Source organism: Eulemur rufifrons, chromosome 6 (assembly GCF_041146395.1).
Source record: "Eulemur rufifrons isolate Redbay chromosome 6, OSU_ERuf_1, whole genome shotgun sequence".
In the NCBI taxonomy this organism is placed as follows: domain Eukaryota; kingdom Metazoa; phylum Chordata; class Mammalia; order Primates; family Lemuridae; genus Eulemur; species Eulemur rufifrons.
In genome coordinates this window covers 16,250,845-16,268,892 of record NC_090988.1, presented here as the reverse complement: position 1 = coordinate 16,268,892, position 18,048 = coordinate 16,250,845, and the positions used below count along the sequence as shown (strand labels likewise).

Below are 18,048 nucleotides of genomic sequence, written 5' to 3'. Positions count from 1 at the left end.
AGCAATGCCCTGCATATACCTACGGATGACTGCATATATAAACAATTGTAGCAAGAAGTTAACAGTGAATCGGATGAATACAGTGTCCAGAATGTGTACTATTTTAGCTTTAAAGAATTGGAAAGTTTAAACTAGAATGTGAGAGTTGTTCACTTTTTCCACAACTTGGAATTTACCAACTGTTGAAGCAATGAAATAGATGGCAACTAAGACTCAAGGGAGCCTGTCCTGGGTTCAAACCGCTCTCAGATCAAGACTCCATCATTGACCAACTTATTTCTCAAAGCTATTATTTATTCTGTACAAGGTTCCACTGTACATTAGACATTCTTCTACTCTTGCTTACACAGTAAACAAGTGTACACCTGCCCTTGGGCTCAGGTTCACAGGTCTTCCCTGGAGAAGGGTGTCAGGCCAGTTAAACTCAGGGTGTCTTTCTCTGATGCCTCCTCCTGGGAGCACTGGTCCGCTCCAGGCTCCGAGGGGCACAAGCCAGGCCCGGCTGTGTGGGTGTGCAAAGGTGCACGGTGCTCCATACCTGTGCTGAACAGCTTTACTCTGGGGACAGCACAGTTTTGTCCAACTACTTAGGGCAAAATCAAGCCCATGGGAAAGAACCATACAACTGAGGCAAGATGTCCCCAAATACCCAGGGGCTCCAGTTCCCAGGGCAGGACAGAAAACCAATGCCAGGAGGAGCTGAGGGCAGCATGGGCATCCCTGAGAAACTCGGTCCAAAGGGCCTATGTCTAGGAGGCTCTGAGAAGAGGGTAGGGGTGTCAGGAAGGCCAGGAGGGAAGGGACATTAAGAGAATAAATAAAAGGTGAGAAGCTCTAGGGATACGGGGCTTGTGCTATCCTTCAAACAGCTGGGAAGCAGACCAGGGGTGGGTCAGAGGAAGCGGGCAGGAAGAACTTGAGACACTATCATCGGAAATATCCTTTCGCCTACTTTCCTCCTCACCTCACTGCCATGCACGAGCCAGGGGTAAGGGCAGGACCCGTCCCTCAGCAGGCTCGAGCATGGCACTGGGGAAAGGAGAGGCTGAGGGATACTTCAGGAAGGGGCAGTTACCCCCTGGTCCCCAATTGCTATAAGGCACAATTCTTGGAGGCAACTACATTCCATCCAAAATATTAAAAAAAAAACCAAAAAACAAAAACTTGTTTTATATCCCAGGTCTACTGTGGCTGTGCTTGGGGCCTGGCCAACACCCACCTAGCACCACAGGGCTAGCATTAGAAAAGTTGTACTTGAAGAATTAAAAAAAAAAAAAAAAAACAAAACTAAACGAAACCAAAAAGGACCAGTACAACGTCCCAGCTGTGACGAGGTCTGAAGGAGAACATCTCCAGGCTGAAAACTTCAGGTATTGGAATTAAAAAAAAAAGTTGGGCTTTTAAAAACCAAAACCAGCTTTTTCCAAAGATGTCCCCTCATCTGTCCCCCTGGAGTTAGCAGCGTTAAGAGGGCTCTTGGCTCAGGGGTGTTTTCGCGTCTGCGCCGGCGCCGGCTCCTCCTCGGCGCGGCGCGTCCCGGCAGCGATGCTCCCAGCAGGCTCCAGGGGGCGCTGTCCTCCCAGAAGGCGCGGGGCTGCGGAGAGCAGCGGGCGACGAGGGTCTTCTCCCCACAGGCCGCCGTTGTTTATTACACACAGGAAAAAACCACAAGCTTGAAAATGCAAACAAGAGAAGCCGAGGGAGCGCTGGGCTGACTCCGGCCTCCGCGTCCAGTCGATCTTCCCCGCCGGGCCACAGCCCGGGAGCACCCGGCTCCTGGCTCCAGACCCTGACCAGGCTGCATCAACTCCTGCTCGGCAGCTTTATGTTAGTTTATTTTTCTCTTATTTGTCAGCGTTTTTTTTTTCCTTTGGGTTTTTTGTTTGTTTGTTTGTTTGTTGTTGGGTTTTTTTTTTTTTTTGTCTTTTTAAAAAACTTAGGGTGTGGGGCCACCACGGGGAAGGGATAAAGGACGTAGCTCCTCGCTGCTACATACGGGAGGGTGGACTGGCCAGTTCGTAGAAGAGGAGATAGGCGTCGCTGGTGCGCACTTGGCTGGAAGACATGGGTGTGACACTGTGGAGAGAGCAGGACAATGTCAGGGAGGAGGCCTGCAGGACCCAGGGCTGAGTGGCTGAGGAGGCGTGAGGCCGGGTCTCTAACCTCCCAAATATACTATACCCCTGAAGCCAACCTCCTCTTTCAGAGAGCCTCGGAAGTTCTGTAGCTTTGTGGCTCTGACCTGCTCTGTCCGTGCAAGGTGGAAGCCATGCCGGTGGGGGAGGTACTGGTGTCCGAGACCTCTCTCACCTGGAGTCATTGAAAGTGTGCCATTCGCCTGTCACTGGACTTCGGCAGTAGGCTGTATAGTGGCCGCCCATGGTGGTTCCGGAGTGATTGGACACAGCATACAGGTTGTAAACAGCGTGGTCTGAGGAGGAACCGCAGGTGTCAAGCCGCCGAAGCATCCTCCCTCCCCATCCCTCCCTCCAGCCTCTTATTTCCAACCTTTTCATAACTCACGCCAGCGGCTTCCCTGCACCCCTTACCTCCCATCTGTACCTTACGCCCTGTGGCTTCTCTCCCCCTTCCTCCTGACACTCACTGGTGTTTTCTGAGGCAAATTCTCTCAAGTCCAGGTCTCTTAGTGGGAAATTCACAAATGTTGTGAGCTTGCTGGTTCGTATCCTGGATTCTGAGAACCGCTTCAGATCTGGTATTGATGCGAGTCAAGGACAGTGGGGCAGGCGTAGAGTCAAACCAAAGGAGACCCAGTTCTAACTGGGCAACTACATTTTCTCAGGAAGCAGAAACCAAAGTACAAAAGGAAAGCCCACAAGTTCTGCTTTTTTGTACTCTGTTCCCCCCACCCTTTGGCCCCCTGTCATTAGATGCCCTCAAAAGTCAAGTCTCTGCCCTGATGGATGTTAAGGATACGGAGCACCAAGATCTTTGGGAACCTCTGGATGGAGAACTTCTTTATACATCGTTTTCTGGCTCGGCAGCGACAGCACGTCTGCAAGACAAGACAGAGTCAGAAAGAACTCGTGGGAGAGGTCAGTGGGCCCAAGTTCACTAACTTCTCGGCTGCATCTGCTGGTATCAGCATCTTCCCAGACAGGTCTCGTGGAAACTTGTTCTTGCTGTTACCCAAGGATGACTTACTGGCTTTTCATCACCATCAAGCACATCCTCTTTGGTGAAGAGCCTCATGCAGTCCATTAATGTCACCTCAGGGTAACCTCGCTGGGAGAGAAAAAAGCAAAGGTCAGAGAGGTCAATGACCTGAAAGGATAGGTCAGGGAGTTCCAAAGCGGGGGCAACTGGGGTGCATACCTTAGCAATGGGCAATGACAGGTCCCAGAAGGGATCAAAGACTGTAGAACAGTAACCACAATCAGTACACGTCAGTGAGCTCTTCAGCTGCCCAACAAAGAGATCTGGGGAAGAGAAGGCCAAGAGATGCTGAAATCCAGGGAAGTGAGCACATGATCTTCTTTTTCACTGCACCTGCCTCCAGTTTTTTGGACACTGGGAAGAAACAGGCTTCCCTGGGAGAATGATTCTTAGGGCTTTTCATGCTCTGCTCAGGCAAATGCAGGTAACAGTGATAGTAGGCATTCTTCCCATCCAGGCACTTACCCCCAATCCGACTGTCTTCCCGTTCTAGATATTTTCTCCACATCTGTCGCCCTTTCTCATCATCCCTGGGAACCAGAGAGAGAGAGACAATTGGATCAGAGCTCAAACCATGATGTGTTTAAGGGTCTATCAATCTAGATCCTTAATCTTCATAAGTAAATTATATTATTCCCAAATCATCACCCCCAAAGAAAAGTAGGTAAAAAACTTAAGTTCACAAAAGTTTTACTTCCCCACAGTATTCTCCTCTTACTTACGGAAGATGATCGAGGTTCTCTGGATTGGACTTAGGCCTCGGTGTCACTCGGTTCACCTCGTTGTGGAGCCCATCCAGAAGAAAGCGAAGGAACTCCTGAGCATCCTGCTGACTGAATCCAAAAAAAAGAGAGTGAGCAACACCTCTTGGCCCAAGAATCTGCTCTTGCTGCCTACTCTGGGGAGGACATGTCTGCGAGGCCCCTACTTATAGCCGACGAAGCGAGGTGCATATCTCTGGATCTGGGTCTTGAACTCAGACGGGCTCACCACATCATTGGGGGATGAAGTCCATATGGTCTGGATTAGTTTTGCAAACTCTGTTAGAAGGACAAGTGAGATATTTTCGGTAAGAAACTCTGAAACTAGAATGCCAACAAAAAGTAAGCAAAGAGAAACAGGTCAGGTATTTCTAAAACCCAACTCCTAGTCCAGAGGAGAAGCAGGGGCCTGTCAAGGGTCCCTCACCTTCCATGAGGGCTGTGTGTGCATTGCTGCTGTGGCTGAGGTCCCGCATATAGAGTCTCTGCAGGCAGTAATCTCTCAGCTCCCGGGTGTTGCTCAGGCACTGCAGAATCGAGTTCATGAAGCACTGCAAGAGTGGGTTCAGACACTCAGTGAGGAGAACAGAGCCCTGCCTGGCATCTCCGTTACTTGGTACTAAAGGTGCTCTGGTGCATCTGCCCAGAAATGAATCTTCTCACAGCCTCAAGTTCCTCTTTTCATAAATTAAAGGGCTCAGGTAAGGCAAACCCCCACTACAGGTACAGGTGATGTAACTGGTTATTTACCATAGAGGTGTGCAAAAGGGTGTGGACACACTGGCCAGAAGTGGGTGGGAACTGATGGGTGTCCCTGATGAGAAGGAGCCAGGAGAGTAGCAAGCTGACAGTTAAAGGGGCAACTCCCCTTGAGCAGCGCTTCTTGCTGTGGGTGGGTAAGGCAGAGCCCAGCAGTTCTGGGAAACACCAGTCAGGAAGGGCAGGTACTAACTGGCTTAGAGGGTGGGGAGTCACCAGGGGACTCTGGTTAGATTGTCCCAGTCAGGATAATAGGGGGTGGCCGTGGGAAAGAAGTGGGCTGGGAAGAACTCACCGTGTTACCAAGGTTTCGAAGACCAGCCAGACCCTGGGCGCTCTTAGAATTCTGTAAGCAAAGAACACATGGCGTGTGAGGCACGGGGTGAAGAGGCTGGGCCCGTGTTAGGCTCTCTCATGCAACCCTCCTCCAGCTAGAGCCACGAGCAGCAGGCCACACATTATTCTTTCTTCAACCTTACTCTAGGTACCTTGTAGGAAAGAGGATTGAGGAATGCCTGTTATTTTCAATATACAACGTAAGTATTCTTCAGGGCCTTGATTTCTCTCATGGACTGCGTATTTCCTCCATCTTTAAATTATTATTCATTCTCCTGCTACAGTGGAGACTGTAGGAATTCATATGTTTGCATACGTATTTGACTCCTGGTTACAAGAAATTTCAAGTTTCAAATCCAGTTGCTATCTCAAATGACCTATATTTGTACTCCTAGATGGCCAGTATATAAAGTAGCTATCATAACAGGCACTTTGGGAGGTTTTGAAAAATTAAAGGACAAAACGCCTTGAGTTTCGATCTTCAGCTGGGAAAAACTCAAGTTGGCCTGCCATTCTGAATTGTCAGAGACAGGTGGAATTCCTTCCAGCTGAGCTCAGCTCCTCAGGGCTGATTAAAGGCTGGGAGAATCCTCCCTGCCTGGCTCAGGTTTCAACATCCTGACCAGCCACTGGCTGGGAACCCTGGTGACAGCAGATGGGCCAGCAGAGGTAAGCAGCTGGCTGAAGGTGCCACTCTTGCTTTTGTCCCTGTTGTGGAGGCTGGTGAGGGGGTTGGAGAGAGAACAGGTGCTAGATCGAGGACTCTGTGCATTGTTTGTCAAGGTCTCTTGGCTAATTCTGGGCACACCTCCAAGGAGTCAGAAAACCTTCAGGCTCAAAGGGTTAAAGAAACAGTGTGCAGATGAGTCTGCCACCCCCTCTCTCAGGGAGGGGACCTGAGAGCATGTAACTCTGGAACAACACTGGCTGGGGCATGCGTGGGGCCAGCTCAACCCTGATCAGAACAGGAGCCTGAAATAACTCAGCTAAAATTACTCATGCCGTGTGCTGACAGCCTATGAGGCTGTCAGCAGCTCAAAGCCCATGAGGTTGTCAGCTCAAGGGGGGGGTGGGGTGGGGAGGAGCAGGCTGAAGGAGGGCTTTTCTCAAGAACTGCCTTGCTGATCCCACACGTAACAGGATCCCTTCTCTGGCCAGTTGTCAGGTGTAGCACTAACAGGTATGGAAGAAAATATAACCAGAAAAGAGACCTGGTTTAAACCTGCAGCCAGGGAGAAAAGCCTATTGGCAGATGGGGCATAAGCATCCTTGAAGAGCTCCGCCAGGGCTAACAGTATGCAGCCCCAAACAACATCTGAATCTTACCTTCCTGACAGTCTAAACCCCGATGTTCCAGCAAGAGGTCACAACAGAGACCTGGGAAAAGGACCTTATCAGCATTTTCTGGTAAAACTGGCAAAGGACTCCTCCAGGGCCCAACAAAAAAATAGCTGCAGAAATCCCCATGTTGCCCATTCAGAACTAAACCTGAAAGCTTGTTCACCACAGGATGCCCACTTACACCTATTTTTGGCAGTGCTTTATTGGTTCTTACCCCCTGTGCCTTAGACGACATCTGTCTAAATGGGCTGTAGACACAAAGCATTCTACCATTGATGACCATGTAAATGTCCACCAAGGCAGGCTCTCAGCTGAGACAACAGTCACCTAGCACGGGGTGGGGGTGGGGAAATGGGAAACTGGAGTCATCTGTCTACAGAAGCACTCCTGTGGTGTTTTAAAGATGTTGACACTTAACTCTGACCCAGCAGAGTTAGGGTCAAGAACATTTCATCACCCATGGTCACTAGTTACTATTCTTGAGGATCTAACCCTTCTATTGGCCTGGGGCTTGGGGAGATGGAGAGGCTCCTTTAAGGCATCATTAGGACCTCTTTTTTTTTTTTTCTTTTTTTTTGTAGGGTGGCGGGGTGGTGCTTTTGTTTAAAATTTCCTGAGCTCAAAACCATAGGCCAACTTCTAAGTGCTCTGTGTAGAGGGTGGTGGGTGACAGGAGTTGGGGGGACAGCAATGGAGGGGAGAGCAGGCTGCTCTATGCCCAGCCAGCCAGGCTTCTGCCAGGAATAGGAAATCAGGAGCTCCAGGGAAAGTCAGCACTTTCCATTCCAGAGAGGAACAAAATGTCCCCAGAGTGACCTTTCTTACAGGGCAAACAATCCTACAGGGCCGACAGGGAAAGAGAGGCTAGAACTGGAGAAGGTGGGAGACCCTGCACAGCCAGCTTCTCGCCCCTAAAGCAAAAGAAGGAAATGACTCCAGCTGTCACACTGGGACACATGTGCAGAGTTGAGAAAGTTTGGACCCAGGGCTTCCTTACATTCAGCCATCAGCAAACCCAGTTTTGACTCTGTAGCAAGCACTGTTCTAGAGAGCAGATGCCACCCCCAGAATCAGTAAACAGACAGCGTTCACCTTCCATGGGGAAGCGGGGGCTCAGGAGAGCCCTCCCCGTGCTAATGCAGAGGCAGCACTTGGGCCATAAGAAAGACTGATGGAGGTTTGTGTCTTTGCACTCAAGACAAGGGCTTTCCTGCTTACTTCACCTGTGCGGTGAGGGTCAGCCATGAGTCCTGGCTGCAGCCAAGAAACCTGGTGTGGCCCTGGCACGGGGCAGGGCACGCACTGCCAACATGGGAGCTGGTGCCTGTTACATAAGACCTGTCAAGCTCGGGTCCCTTCTCCCTTCCCCAAGGGGCCAGCACCCAGCCTTAGACCCAGCATAACTCCGGGGTGGCTACTTCCATCGAGGGATCCACTGCCCACTTCGCAGAACTGGACAGGTGTGGGAAGAAAAGGGAAGTTGCCCTCTTTCACCTCTCTGCAACTGCTCTGCCCTTCACAGGGTCAAAAGACCCCTGTCACCATCCCTTGGGAGAGAGCCCTTTGGGAAACAGTGAGGGGGAGGCAGCCCCTTTCTGACCAGCCTTTGTTGCTGGCGTTGGCCTTGGAGGAGTCACCCCGCAGAGTCCAGCGCGCTGCCCTCACACAACGACCGAGACCTAGTCAAGGTTACACTTTCTTGCACCTGTCCTGATAGGTACCAGTAATTAAGAGGCCAAGAGCCACCTGGCGCTGGGGTCACCGAGGAGGGGGGAAGGGGGACTCAGGGACTGGGACCACCTCAACAAGGGGAGGGGACTGCGAATAAGCGTGCGATCACCTGGGGAGGGGGCATTCCTTGCCGGGAGACCCTGGGAAAGGAGGGGTGGGGGCTGGGAAGAATCCGTCCCCCGCGCCGAGGGACGCGCGCTGGGCGGGCGGGGTCCGGGAAGGAGGCGGGACCCCAGGCCCTTGGCGTGGGGGTCTCGGAAAAGGGCCCGCGTACCTTGGCTTTGTTGAGCAGGAGCCCCACGAAGGTGGAGAGCAGCAGGGACGGGGAAAGAGGGGAGCGCGGCCGCAGCTCCTTGGCGAGGGCGGGAAAGGGGGCGGCGGGGGGCTCCTCGGGCAGGGTCACCGTGTACGAGGTGCGCATGCTGGGGGTCGGGCGGCGGGCTCAGCTCCACGCCCAACGTTGGCAACGGGGGCGCGGGGAGAGTCCCCGCGCGGTGCCACAGCCCGGACGCCGAGGCCAGCGAGGCCGCCAAAGGACACCCTCCGCGGCGCCCAGCGGTAACCGTTACGGCGGGGCCCGACCGCGCGCTCCTCCGCCTCAACCTCCCCGGCGTGCGCAGCCAACCGCCCGGGCCAGACTCTCACGCTCCCGCGGACTGGCGGCCCCGCCGGCGCCTCGGGCCCCGCGACGTCAGCGCGGGGGCGGAGCCAGGACCGCAGCCCCGCCCTGCCCCGCCTCCGCCCCGCCCCCGGGCCCCGGCACGCGGACCCAAGCGAGGCTGCAAGGACAGCTTCCCCCGCGCCTCCCGACGGTCCTCCCACACGCCGCGGCGCCCCCATCCCGCAGACCCTCGGCCAGACCAGCCCTCGGGGGAGGCAGGACCAGAGCCCCGAGGCCCCGGTCGGCCTCAGGGTTGGGGCTCAGGAGAAATGATCCTTGGGGCCCGCGGAGGACACCTCCCCGAGACCAAGTGTCAGCCGGGTGAGCTTTCCCCAGGGCAGCATACAATTAATTCCTAACTTTTGGAGAACCTGACGAGAGCTCTGTATTCTCTTGAGGACAACATGCGCATATGCACAAACTTTTGTCCAGCATTCAGCGCCCTCCTGAAGCTTAACATCCACACAGTCCGTGGGGGTGGCTGGGCCCAGGTTAAGAAGATAGATTTCCACGGCCTCGGGACGGCGCTCTCCTCCCTCCCCTCCTACTTGCGCCCATTATTAAGAGAGGCAGTGCTCGTATTTTATAAGGTACAATAGGTTACTGTCCCTTTTGGCCCCAGGAAAGAACCTTTAATGGCTTCTTCTAACCAATTACCCAGCTCCATCTTTCACAGAATCTCAAATTTGACTTGTGTTGGGAGGTGGGGAGAAAGTAACATACTGGTGGGGAAATTTTAGGCGCTCAACTGCTGTGGGGGTGAATGTCCTATTCTGACCCTGAGCGCAGCAATGCTTGAAGGTCAGGGGTCTTTGGGTTTTATTTCTGATGCCAGGGAAGCAGCGCACGAATCTGCCTAGAGAAAGTATCTTGTTTGGAGCTTGCTGGCTATTTTTAGCCAGTATTTTTAGCATTTAAAAATACCCCGAGAGGCAGCAGTGTATGCTGTTACTCATCTGTGGGCTCCTTCTGTTCCTTCTGGTGTGCTCATCCCCACATGTACACGCGCACTGCACACACGACCACAGCCAAATGGGGAATGTGTCTGGGACACATGTATGGACTGTACCCTAGCCCACCCACAAAGCAGAAATTTCCTGCTAAGGAGAGGGGAGTCAAGGAAGGTCGCCTCCTCCCCCTCCACGTACCAGCAGTGGTGATGGGAGGGGGCTGGGGGGGCAGGAACAGCAGGACCATTCTATTTGGTGATCAGTGAGGGTGGGCATATTAGGAGGGCCCTCTCTACAGTCACTGTCCTCACCCAGACTCTGACCGAACCTAGATCCTGGATAAACTGCAATAGCCTTTTTCTCCAAGTGTCCTTCTTTCCAGCCACACCCTTTGAAGCCAGCCCTACACTGTTTGCAGCAATGTTTGCATCTGATCACATCATCCTTCTGCCCCGAAACAACTAGAGAACATGCCTCTTGTGTGCAGTCCGGAAGCCTCAGGTAGCCTGTCTGTAAGGCTGTCTGTCCATAGGCTGCTTCCATTGTCACCACTCTCTCCTCTGACCCCTGCTCTTAGCCTCTGCTTAACAAACCAAACTGCCACTCGTTAAGTACTTACTAGATGCCAGGCACTGGGCTAAGGGCTTTAAATGTATATTATCCCAATTAATTTCTATAATAACACCATGATGAACTAACTATTACCTCTTTTTTATAGATGAAGGACCTTAAGCCCAGAGAGGTCAAATGACTTTCCAGGACCACTAAGTTAATAAATGACAATGTGGGGTTTTATCTTACAGCAAAACCCATGCTTTTAACAACTACTAGAAAATTATGGGATGCCTGTCCTGCTCTCTGCCAATTACCTACTTGTAAATTGTGCTCAAAACTTGCATCTTCCACAAAGCCTTCCCTAATGAACTCCACCCACTCTAAACAACCCATTACTGCATATCTTCAGTCTACTGTGCGTTCAGCCTGCACAGTATTAATTTATCTTAATATGTTTATCTTTGTTTTATAAGTATCTCTAAGACTTTTGTAAATGGTCTTAGATTAGGTGTCGTTTGTCTTGGTTGTGTCAGCACATTGAAACCTCCTCAAGGGCAGGGTTGGCGGGGGGCGGGGTGAACACAGCCCAAGAAGTGCTCACCCACTGTAGCATTTGGCCTGTCTCCCTGTGCGAGTACAGAACTTGCATCACTCAGCCCCAGTGATGTGAGCACTACCCTCTCTTCCACCCCAGACATCTTGGCATTCTGCCAGCTCGCTCTCCCTCTTTCCTGGGATGCAGGAGCTTAGGGGTGTTGCTGGGAGCAGGGAGTCTCCAACTGGGAAAGCTCTACATGGCAACATGTTGAGAAGTCTGGGGTGAGGGGAAAGCACACAGGGTCCAGTCCCTTCAAGCAGGTCTGCCTGCTGCAGGACATAACCCACAAAGAACTGTGGCTCATTTCTCAATGAGCCAGGTCCCTCTGCGGCCCCTTCTCCTCAGTGCCATTTCTTGAAGTGGGATGAGTACAAAGGATATAGTCTTCTGGGATCTCAATCTGGCTCTGGCTCTGTGATTGTCTATGCCTCAGACACACTGAGCTAATCTGAGTGGGGCTCATTCCTGTAGCCCGAGACTGCCATTTCTCAGAGCCTGGGCTCGGCCTGCCTCCCATGTAGTATAAGCTGTTTTCTTCACCTTACATCCCTCCTGCCGTGACATGGAGTAGAGGAAAGTCAGGGCTAGGTCTGTGAGGGTAGGGACTGAGAGGATCCTGCTTCCCTCAGATCCGAGTGGGCAGCTTGGTGCAGAGTTTGGGGACACTGCCCAGGCAGATGTCGCAAGGCCCAGCTCCCAGAACGTGCCTGCTGTCACCACTGCACAGGGACAGACTAGTGGCCTGATTGACTGATGGAGGAAAGGGCTAGGGCTCTGAGTCCTTGTACGGGTGCGGGCTTTTGGCCCATAGTGCACCTTGGGGAGAGAGGTTCGGTCCACCCTCCCCACTGACTGTAGTAACCTTCCCTGCATGACTTGGTCCCCAGGAGGTCAAAATCTCTGTACTTCTTTGAGCCCCAGGCAGTCTGGCCTGAACCAGCTGGATCCCAGAGGCCCACACACTTCCTTCTCTCGCATATGGCTCTGTCTGAGTTGCCAGTTTTATGTATGCATTGAGGTAAGAGGGTGCAAGGGGCCACGTGTGCAGTTCTGGGCTCTGAACATGATGTTCATCTCTGAAGCCGGTGGTCAGTGGAGCGGCTCCCCCAGGGGCAAGGAACATTTTGCCAGGCTTGGATTAACTTCTGCATTGCTGAGCCCCACGCCAGCACCACATTAACTCACGGAGACATCCTGGAGTGGGGGCGGAGGTGGAGGCAGGGAGGATGGTGCCGAGTGAGAAATGGAGGCTGGGTAAGGCGGCGCCAAGGTTACCAGCCAGGTCACAGCTCTCAGCCGGTGTTCAAGGGAGGGAGACATCAGTGTCTTGCTGATTCCAATCACAAACCTGCCTCTTCCTTCTTAGCAGCTAGTACTGCTCCTGGCTGTGGGAACCCTCTGGCTTAAGGTCCCTGAGTGACCTTCTTATGCTGTCAACACAGATTCAAGCCCTCAGGAAGTTCAGGCTCCTCAGGGTGGCTGAGTGAGCCTGGGGTGGGAGTGAGTGAGGCCAGGCCCCAGGGTCTCAGGCTGCCAAGCTGGACAAACAAGACAGCAGGGATGCAGTCCTGTGGCTGAGCAAACAGAGTGAGAAGGCAAGGGACAAGAGAGGGAGGTCACACTTCTCACCCAGGAGCTCTAGGGCAGCCCCTAGCATCATCAACTTGTTCTCTTTAGAGTAATCTCTGCTCACTGCAGGGCAGCATTCAAGTCCAAAGTCCCACCCGAGAGAAAAATCACATGACCTCGGCTTATATAATCTCTGTCACTGAACAGCTGGAACCCAAGGCTTCAGAAGATGAGTCAGCAGCCCCAGTGGCAAGTAGGACCCAGATACTCAGGTTCCCAGACTCTTTGCTCCTAGAAGCAGGTCCTAGAGCAGAGGGCAAGGGTGTGGAAGAGCCAGGAGGAGAAGAATAGGCTGGGCTAGACTCTGGGCTGGGTCCCTGGCTCTCCCTCCGAAGTGCAGGTGCCCAGCCTGCTGACTGTGATCAGGAGGGCTCTGGGCCAACCCTGGCTCTTCTTGGGGAGAGGAGAGGGTGGCCTGGGCAGGGCGGAGTGAGGGCTGGGCTGAGGCCAGTGGGCAGAATGCCAGGGCTGGGGAGGGAGCAGCTGGAGGGGTGGAGCGGAGGAGGATTAGGAAGGATTGTAGTAGGGGTTAAAGCACAGCCCTGGCAGGGCTCAGTGGGAACAGCTTGTCCTTCCATAGGCCCGGGAACAGGAGGGGTGGGGCAGTGGGGCGGAGGGGCGGAGGGGCGGAGGGGCGGAGGGGGAGATAACAGGGTTGGGTACTCAGGCTCCCGGCTTTCTGCAGGGCTGAGCCACCTGGGCTGGCTTGGAGTCCCCACTGGGGGTAGTGAAAGCCTTTTCTCCCACCATCACTGTCCCTTCTCTCAGACTCTGTATTTTAAGCAGAAGCTGGAGCCTTAGGGCAGCCCTCATTATCGGAGCTGCACTCCCATGGCCGGTGTTTTGTTGGTGCTTACATAAGCATGGGATGGGGTTATTCAGAATTCATGTGGCCCCCCTTCCCCACCCTCCCAGTTCTTCCCTCATGCTCAGCTGAGTCTGTGATATTCCCAGTTCATGTTGGCTGTTACTATTAATGAGGGAAATGACACTGGTTAGAACTGTTCTTTACCTTGGTCAGGGCCAGCTTTTGACTTCCCTTTATGAATGATGCCTCCTGTGGCTCAAGTCAGCTACCCTGAGAGCCCCCTGGGCCACGGGATGCACTTTCTCACCTCCGCTCCTCCCACAGGGGCCCTCTCCCTTCTACCTAGCTGCCAAGTGCCCCTTCCTATCAATTTTCCCTCCCTTAATTTTTTTTTTTTTTTTTTGAGACAGGGTCTCACTCTGTCACCTGGGCTAGAGTGCAGTGGTGTCATCATAGCTCACTGCAACCTCAAACTCCTGGGCTCAAGCGATCCTCTTGCCTCAGCCTCCCGAGTAGCTGGGACTGCAGGCACCCTCCACAATGCCTGGCTAATTTTTCTATTTTTTGTAGAGATGGGGGTCTTGCTTTTGCTCAGGCTGGTCTTGAACCCCGGACCTCAGAGCAATCCTCCCGCCCTGGCCTCCCAAAGTCCAAAGTGCCCCCCTTTAAGTTTGAATGACCTCATCTGTAGCATTTTACTGGTTTCAGGCTCCTCCCCATTCATTATTTGCTTTGAGCCTCATGGCATCCTCATGAGGTGGGCAGGGCAGGTGTGATCGTTCCCTTTTATAGACAAGGAACTATAGCCCAGCTGGTAGGTGTCCAAGGTTAAAGAAGCAAACTGTGCTCCACCGGTCATGAGCAGCCCATCCTAGCCTCAGATGACCTCCTCCCCTTTGCACCACCTATGACACTTAAAAGCATGCTGGGCTGTTTCCTATTGCAACTATTTAAGAACTTACTTTCCCCACGTGAATTGGGAATGCACCTGCAACTTGCCGGGCGCTGCCACACCATTCCCTTCCGATTCCTCACAGGAATCTAGGAAGAGGGAACTATGCTCACTCATTTTACAGAGGGGGAAACAGGTTCAGAAGTTAAGGAACCTATCTGAGGTTATGCTGCTAGTAAGCTGAGCACTGTAAATGAATGAATTAAAAGGTAAGACACTTTGGCCGGGCGCGGTGGCTCACGCCTGTAATCCTAGCACTCTGGGAGGCTGAGGTGGGCGGATCGTTTGAGCTCAGGAGTTCGAGACCAGCCTGAGCAAGAGTGAGACCCCATCTCTACTAAAAATAGAAAGAAATTATATGGACAGCTAAAAATATATATAGAAAAAATTAGCCGGGCATGGTGGTGCATGCCTGTAGTCCCAGCTACTCGGGAGGCTGAGACAGGAGGATCGCTTGAGCTCAGGAGTTTGAGGTTGCTGTGAGCTAGGCTGACGCCACGGCACTCACTCTAGCCTGGGCAACAGAGTGAGACTCTGTCTCAAAAAAAAAAAAAAAAAAAAAAAGGTAAGACACTCAAATGGAGATCTGAAAAGAAACTGAACCTGGGTTTAGAAAGAACGGGTCTGGCCCGTGAGTAGGGTTGTTCTCACCTCAGCAAGATGCAGTGAGCTCTGGGAAGTAAGGGTGAGAGGGGTGAGGAGAGAGGGGTAAGGTTAAATAAAGGTCTTAACGACACTGACCCCTGAGAGGCCTTTTCTGGTTGGTACTATCTTCTTGTGCGTGAGCTCGGAATGAAACACTAGCTCAAGAGCAGGGCATTCCTGACTACTTAAGTGTATGGTGAGTTGCTTCTGGATAAGGGCAGCAATCTGCCAGTTCTCTGAGGTCCCCTCTCAAATGTCCCCTCGCCCTGGCCCTGGAGGTGGGGGTGGGGCCGGGTGTCCCCTTTGGAGGGGTGGACAGCAACAGACTCCAGGGAGGGTTGGGCTATGCCTGCTGGGAAGGAGGCAGGCTCCCAGTGGAATCTGACCCCAGTAAAGAGGGACCCTGCTGTTGTGATGGGGTTGAGGGTGGGTCTGTCGTTTACTCTGTGGCATACTTAAAGATCACCTGAAGAGTTTGTGAAAAGGACAGATTCCCAAGCACTGTCCTGAGTGAGTTTGATTCCGCAGATCTGGGTGAATCGTTCAGCCCTGCAGGTGGTTCTGGTACAGGCAGTCTACAGACCCCACCTTGAGGAGCACAGTTTATCAGAAGGAGCCCTTCTCTTCTCGGCAAAGGGAGGGAGCCCCTCAGAGGCTTGTAGGACCCAAGCCCCCTGTAAAGAGCGGCTTTCTAATTGCCCCCAGGATGAACAACACCAAGTGAATCCTGCTGCACCCCAAGCACGGCACACGGCCCCTTGAAAACACATATTTCTCTCCCAGGCCAGCTCTGTTGTGACACATGTCTATTCTCCCACTCCTTTCTATGCTAGCTGTCCAGTGCAGCCAACCCTGCCTTGTTAGGATCTGAATGTTCTGGGAGGCACCAGCTTTTTAATCTCCCATGGCACTTCACAGATAGCCCAGCAAGGCTGAAATTCTGTGTTATCAAAGTTGTCCTCTTAAGACCTTTAGTTATCACAAGCTTCAAGGTCTGTGACTCAATGCTCTGCCCCTAGTCCTGAACCTCTGCTCCGTTTGTCTGCATAAGCTCTCTGAGCAGCATTGTTTTTTGCTGTGGCACAGCTGTTGTTTCCAAAAGGCACATGTCCCTAGGAGTAGGGAGAGGTACATAAGGTAATGGCGGAGATGTAGCACCCAGGCCTCCTGCCTGCTTGCCTGTCCATCCATCCACCCACCTGTGCACCCACCCATCTATCCATCCACACATCCATCTATCCATCCAAGCAAACTGCAGGTCAGCTGAGCTCCATGCTGTGCAAGGCACATGGTGCGGGATCTAGAGATAAGATTTCTTCCTCATCCTCTGAGAGCTTTCCACCTCATAGGCACACTCATGACTATGGGAAAGGCAGAATGTAGTTGTTCCCAAGGAGAGGTCTGTTCAGGGATTAGATGTGAGCTAAGGCCATGCCAGTCCTTGGTCAGTTTCCAGCAGAGCCTCTTTCCTCATTCCAGCCATGGAAGGGCTGGAATACAGAGGTATGGGATTGTCTCAAGCCCTAGATAAACATTTCTCCACTATTTTCTCCAAAGACACATGATAAGTACTGCTGCTCAAACACCCTGGTCCTCAGCACACAAGTGTCAATCAGAGGAGAGTCCTTCTTCCCCTGATATCTTATGCTCAAATGCAAAGCCAGGCCTTGGAGCTGGGGAATAAAGCCTGAGCAGGAGAAGAGATGCAACGAGAGCAAAGAGGCCCCTCTGGTCACAGGGGGCACCAGTGGTCTGGGGCCCCAGCATCCAGCCCAGGATGGGGCAGGGCCTGCAGGACACCCTGGCTTGTTGGGTGGAAAAGGAGAGGGTGGGACCAGCAGCGTATGTGGGGGTAGACGAGCATTCCTGAGAGCACTGTTGGACCACCGAGTGCACAGGTCCTGAGTGGGCTTCCTAGGGACAGCGGGAGAGCCCCTCCCCTTGGCATGGAGCCACAAGGGCACCAGACATGCCGGATGTAGCTTCTCTCGCCTGTTTCCAGCAGGGCTGCAGGAGCAGCCGCTGCTGCCATCCATCATCAGTCAGGTTGGGAATCCTGCCCCCAGCCTGGCTCTCTTACATCAGTGGCTGCCTCCCCAGCCCATCGCCAGTCCCCAAGGGTAAACTCACCATGGTGTCTCGCCCTGGGGAGCTGGAGCGGCTGGGCCCAGGGACCTGGCCCTTGCCCTTCTCCCACAGTGTGTAGCGGCCAGTGGGTCGGTAGGTGGGGCTGAGGACTTCAGGGACTCGTGAGGGAGGAGGCTGGGTGGGCACCTGAGGTGCACTGCCCTTGCGACCATAGTTCTCCAGGTAGTCGGCCAGGTACTCAGGGCGGTTGGCTGCCTGGTAGAGCCCCTGCAGGGTGCAGAGCTCTTTGCGTGTGCGTGCCAGCATGGGGCTGCGGCCCAGGTTCCCGGGGTCTATCCGGTAGCTGTCTGAGGTCCGGAGGCTGGAGAAATCCCGGGCCAGGTCTGATTGGCTGTCCGACTTCTTCTGGGTCAGGGTCACCCCCTGGTCCCGGGCACTCATGGGCAGGTAGCTGAGGCAGTTGTTGGTCATGCCATAAGGGAATCCACTGCCCCCACTGAGGCCACTGCCTGAAGGCCGCTCAGTGCTCCGGGTCTGGCTCTCTGCCCGCTTACCACCCGCCATGATGTCGGGTCTGAGCAGGGGGCGGCCCCGCTCATAGTCCAGGATGGAGGAAGGGCCATAGGTGCGGGGACGGGTGAGGAAGTTGGTGGGGGGGGCTGGCTTGAAACCAAGCTTCTCCTTCTCCAGGAAGGAGGTGGCCAGGTTGGCCCCATAAGAGGGGGTGTAGGTGCCATAGCCCGATTTGGCGTAAGGGGCATCTGTGTAGCGGGCTGATTCCGTGTAGCGCTTCAGGGTGGAGGAGAGCTGGGACATCCTTCAGGGCGGCACTCAGTGGGGACTGGGAGCCTCATGGGCTGAAAGATAAGGAAAGCAGTCGTCAAAGGGCTCTGCCGGGTGTCAGGCTCCCACATGCCTGTTCCCCATCACAGCTGGGCCAGAACCACAGAGCTCACCAGGGGTCACCCAGTCCGTTTGCACAAGATGCTGGTGGCCACTGGGAAACACACACATGCATGCAGGTATGCACACGGGCTTGCACACGCCTGTGCTTCGC

General features: G+C 53.5%; 1 protein-coding gene across 2 annotated transcripts; it reads right to left on the bottom strand.

Annotated features, from left to right (window-relative positions):
* Nucleotides 1-285: 285 nt before the first annotated feature.
* USP2 (ubiquitin specific peptidase 2) lies at nt 286-17,807 on the bottom strand. 2 transcript variants are annotated; one of them, XM_069468815.1, is made up of 12 exons: nt 17,034-17,807; nt 4,993-5,043; nt 4,366-4,489; nt 4,106-4,217; nt 3,900-4,010; nt 3,643-3,707; nt 3,337-3,440; nt 3,166-3,246; nt 2,938-3,016; nt 2,606-2,713; nt 2,311-2,431; nt 286-2,076 (listed from the first exon to the last, which is right to left on the bottom strand). In XM_069468815.1, the coding sequence occupies exons 1-12, from the start codon at nt 17,805-17,807 to the stop codon at nt 1,989-1,991; spliced, it is 1,818 nt and encodes a 605-aa protein (XP_069324916.1). In that variant the 3' UTR covers nt 286-1,988. The 2 variants fall into 2 exon arrangements, with proteins under 2 accessions (XP_069324916.1, XP_069324917.1); XM_069468816.1 differs by lacking the exon at nt 17,034-17,807 and adding an exon at nt 8,380-8,730.
* Nucleotides 17,808-18,048: the final 241 nt, after the last annotated feature.

What these genes read in the sequence shown, in the direction of transcription:
- USP2 (XM_069468815.1), bottom strand. Translation starts at nt 17,807, where the DNA reads ATGTCCCAGCTCTCCTCCACCCTGAAGCGCTACACGGAATCAGCCCGC. An exon ending in TTCGAAACCTTGGTAACACG is followed by an intron (nt 4,490 to 4,992) that starts GTGAGTTCTTCC and finishes CCACTCTTGCAG; the next exon opens with TGCTTCATGAACTCGATTCT. An exon ending in ACACACAGCCCTCATGGAAG is followed by an intron (nt 4,218 to 4,365) that starts GTGAGGGACCCT and finishes TCCTTCTAACAG; the next exon opens with AGTTTGCAAAACTAATCCAG.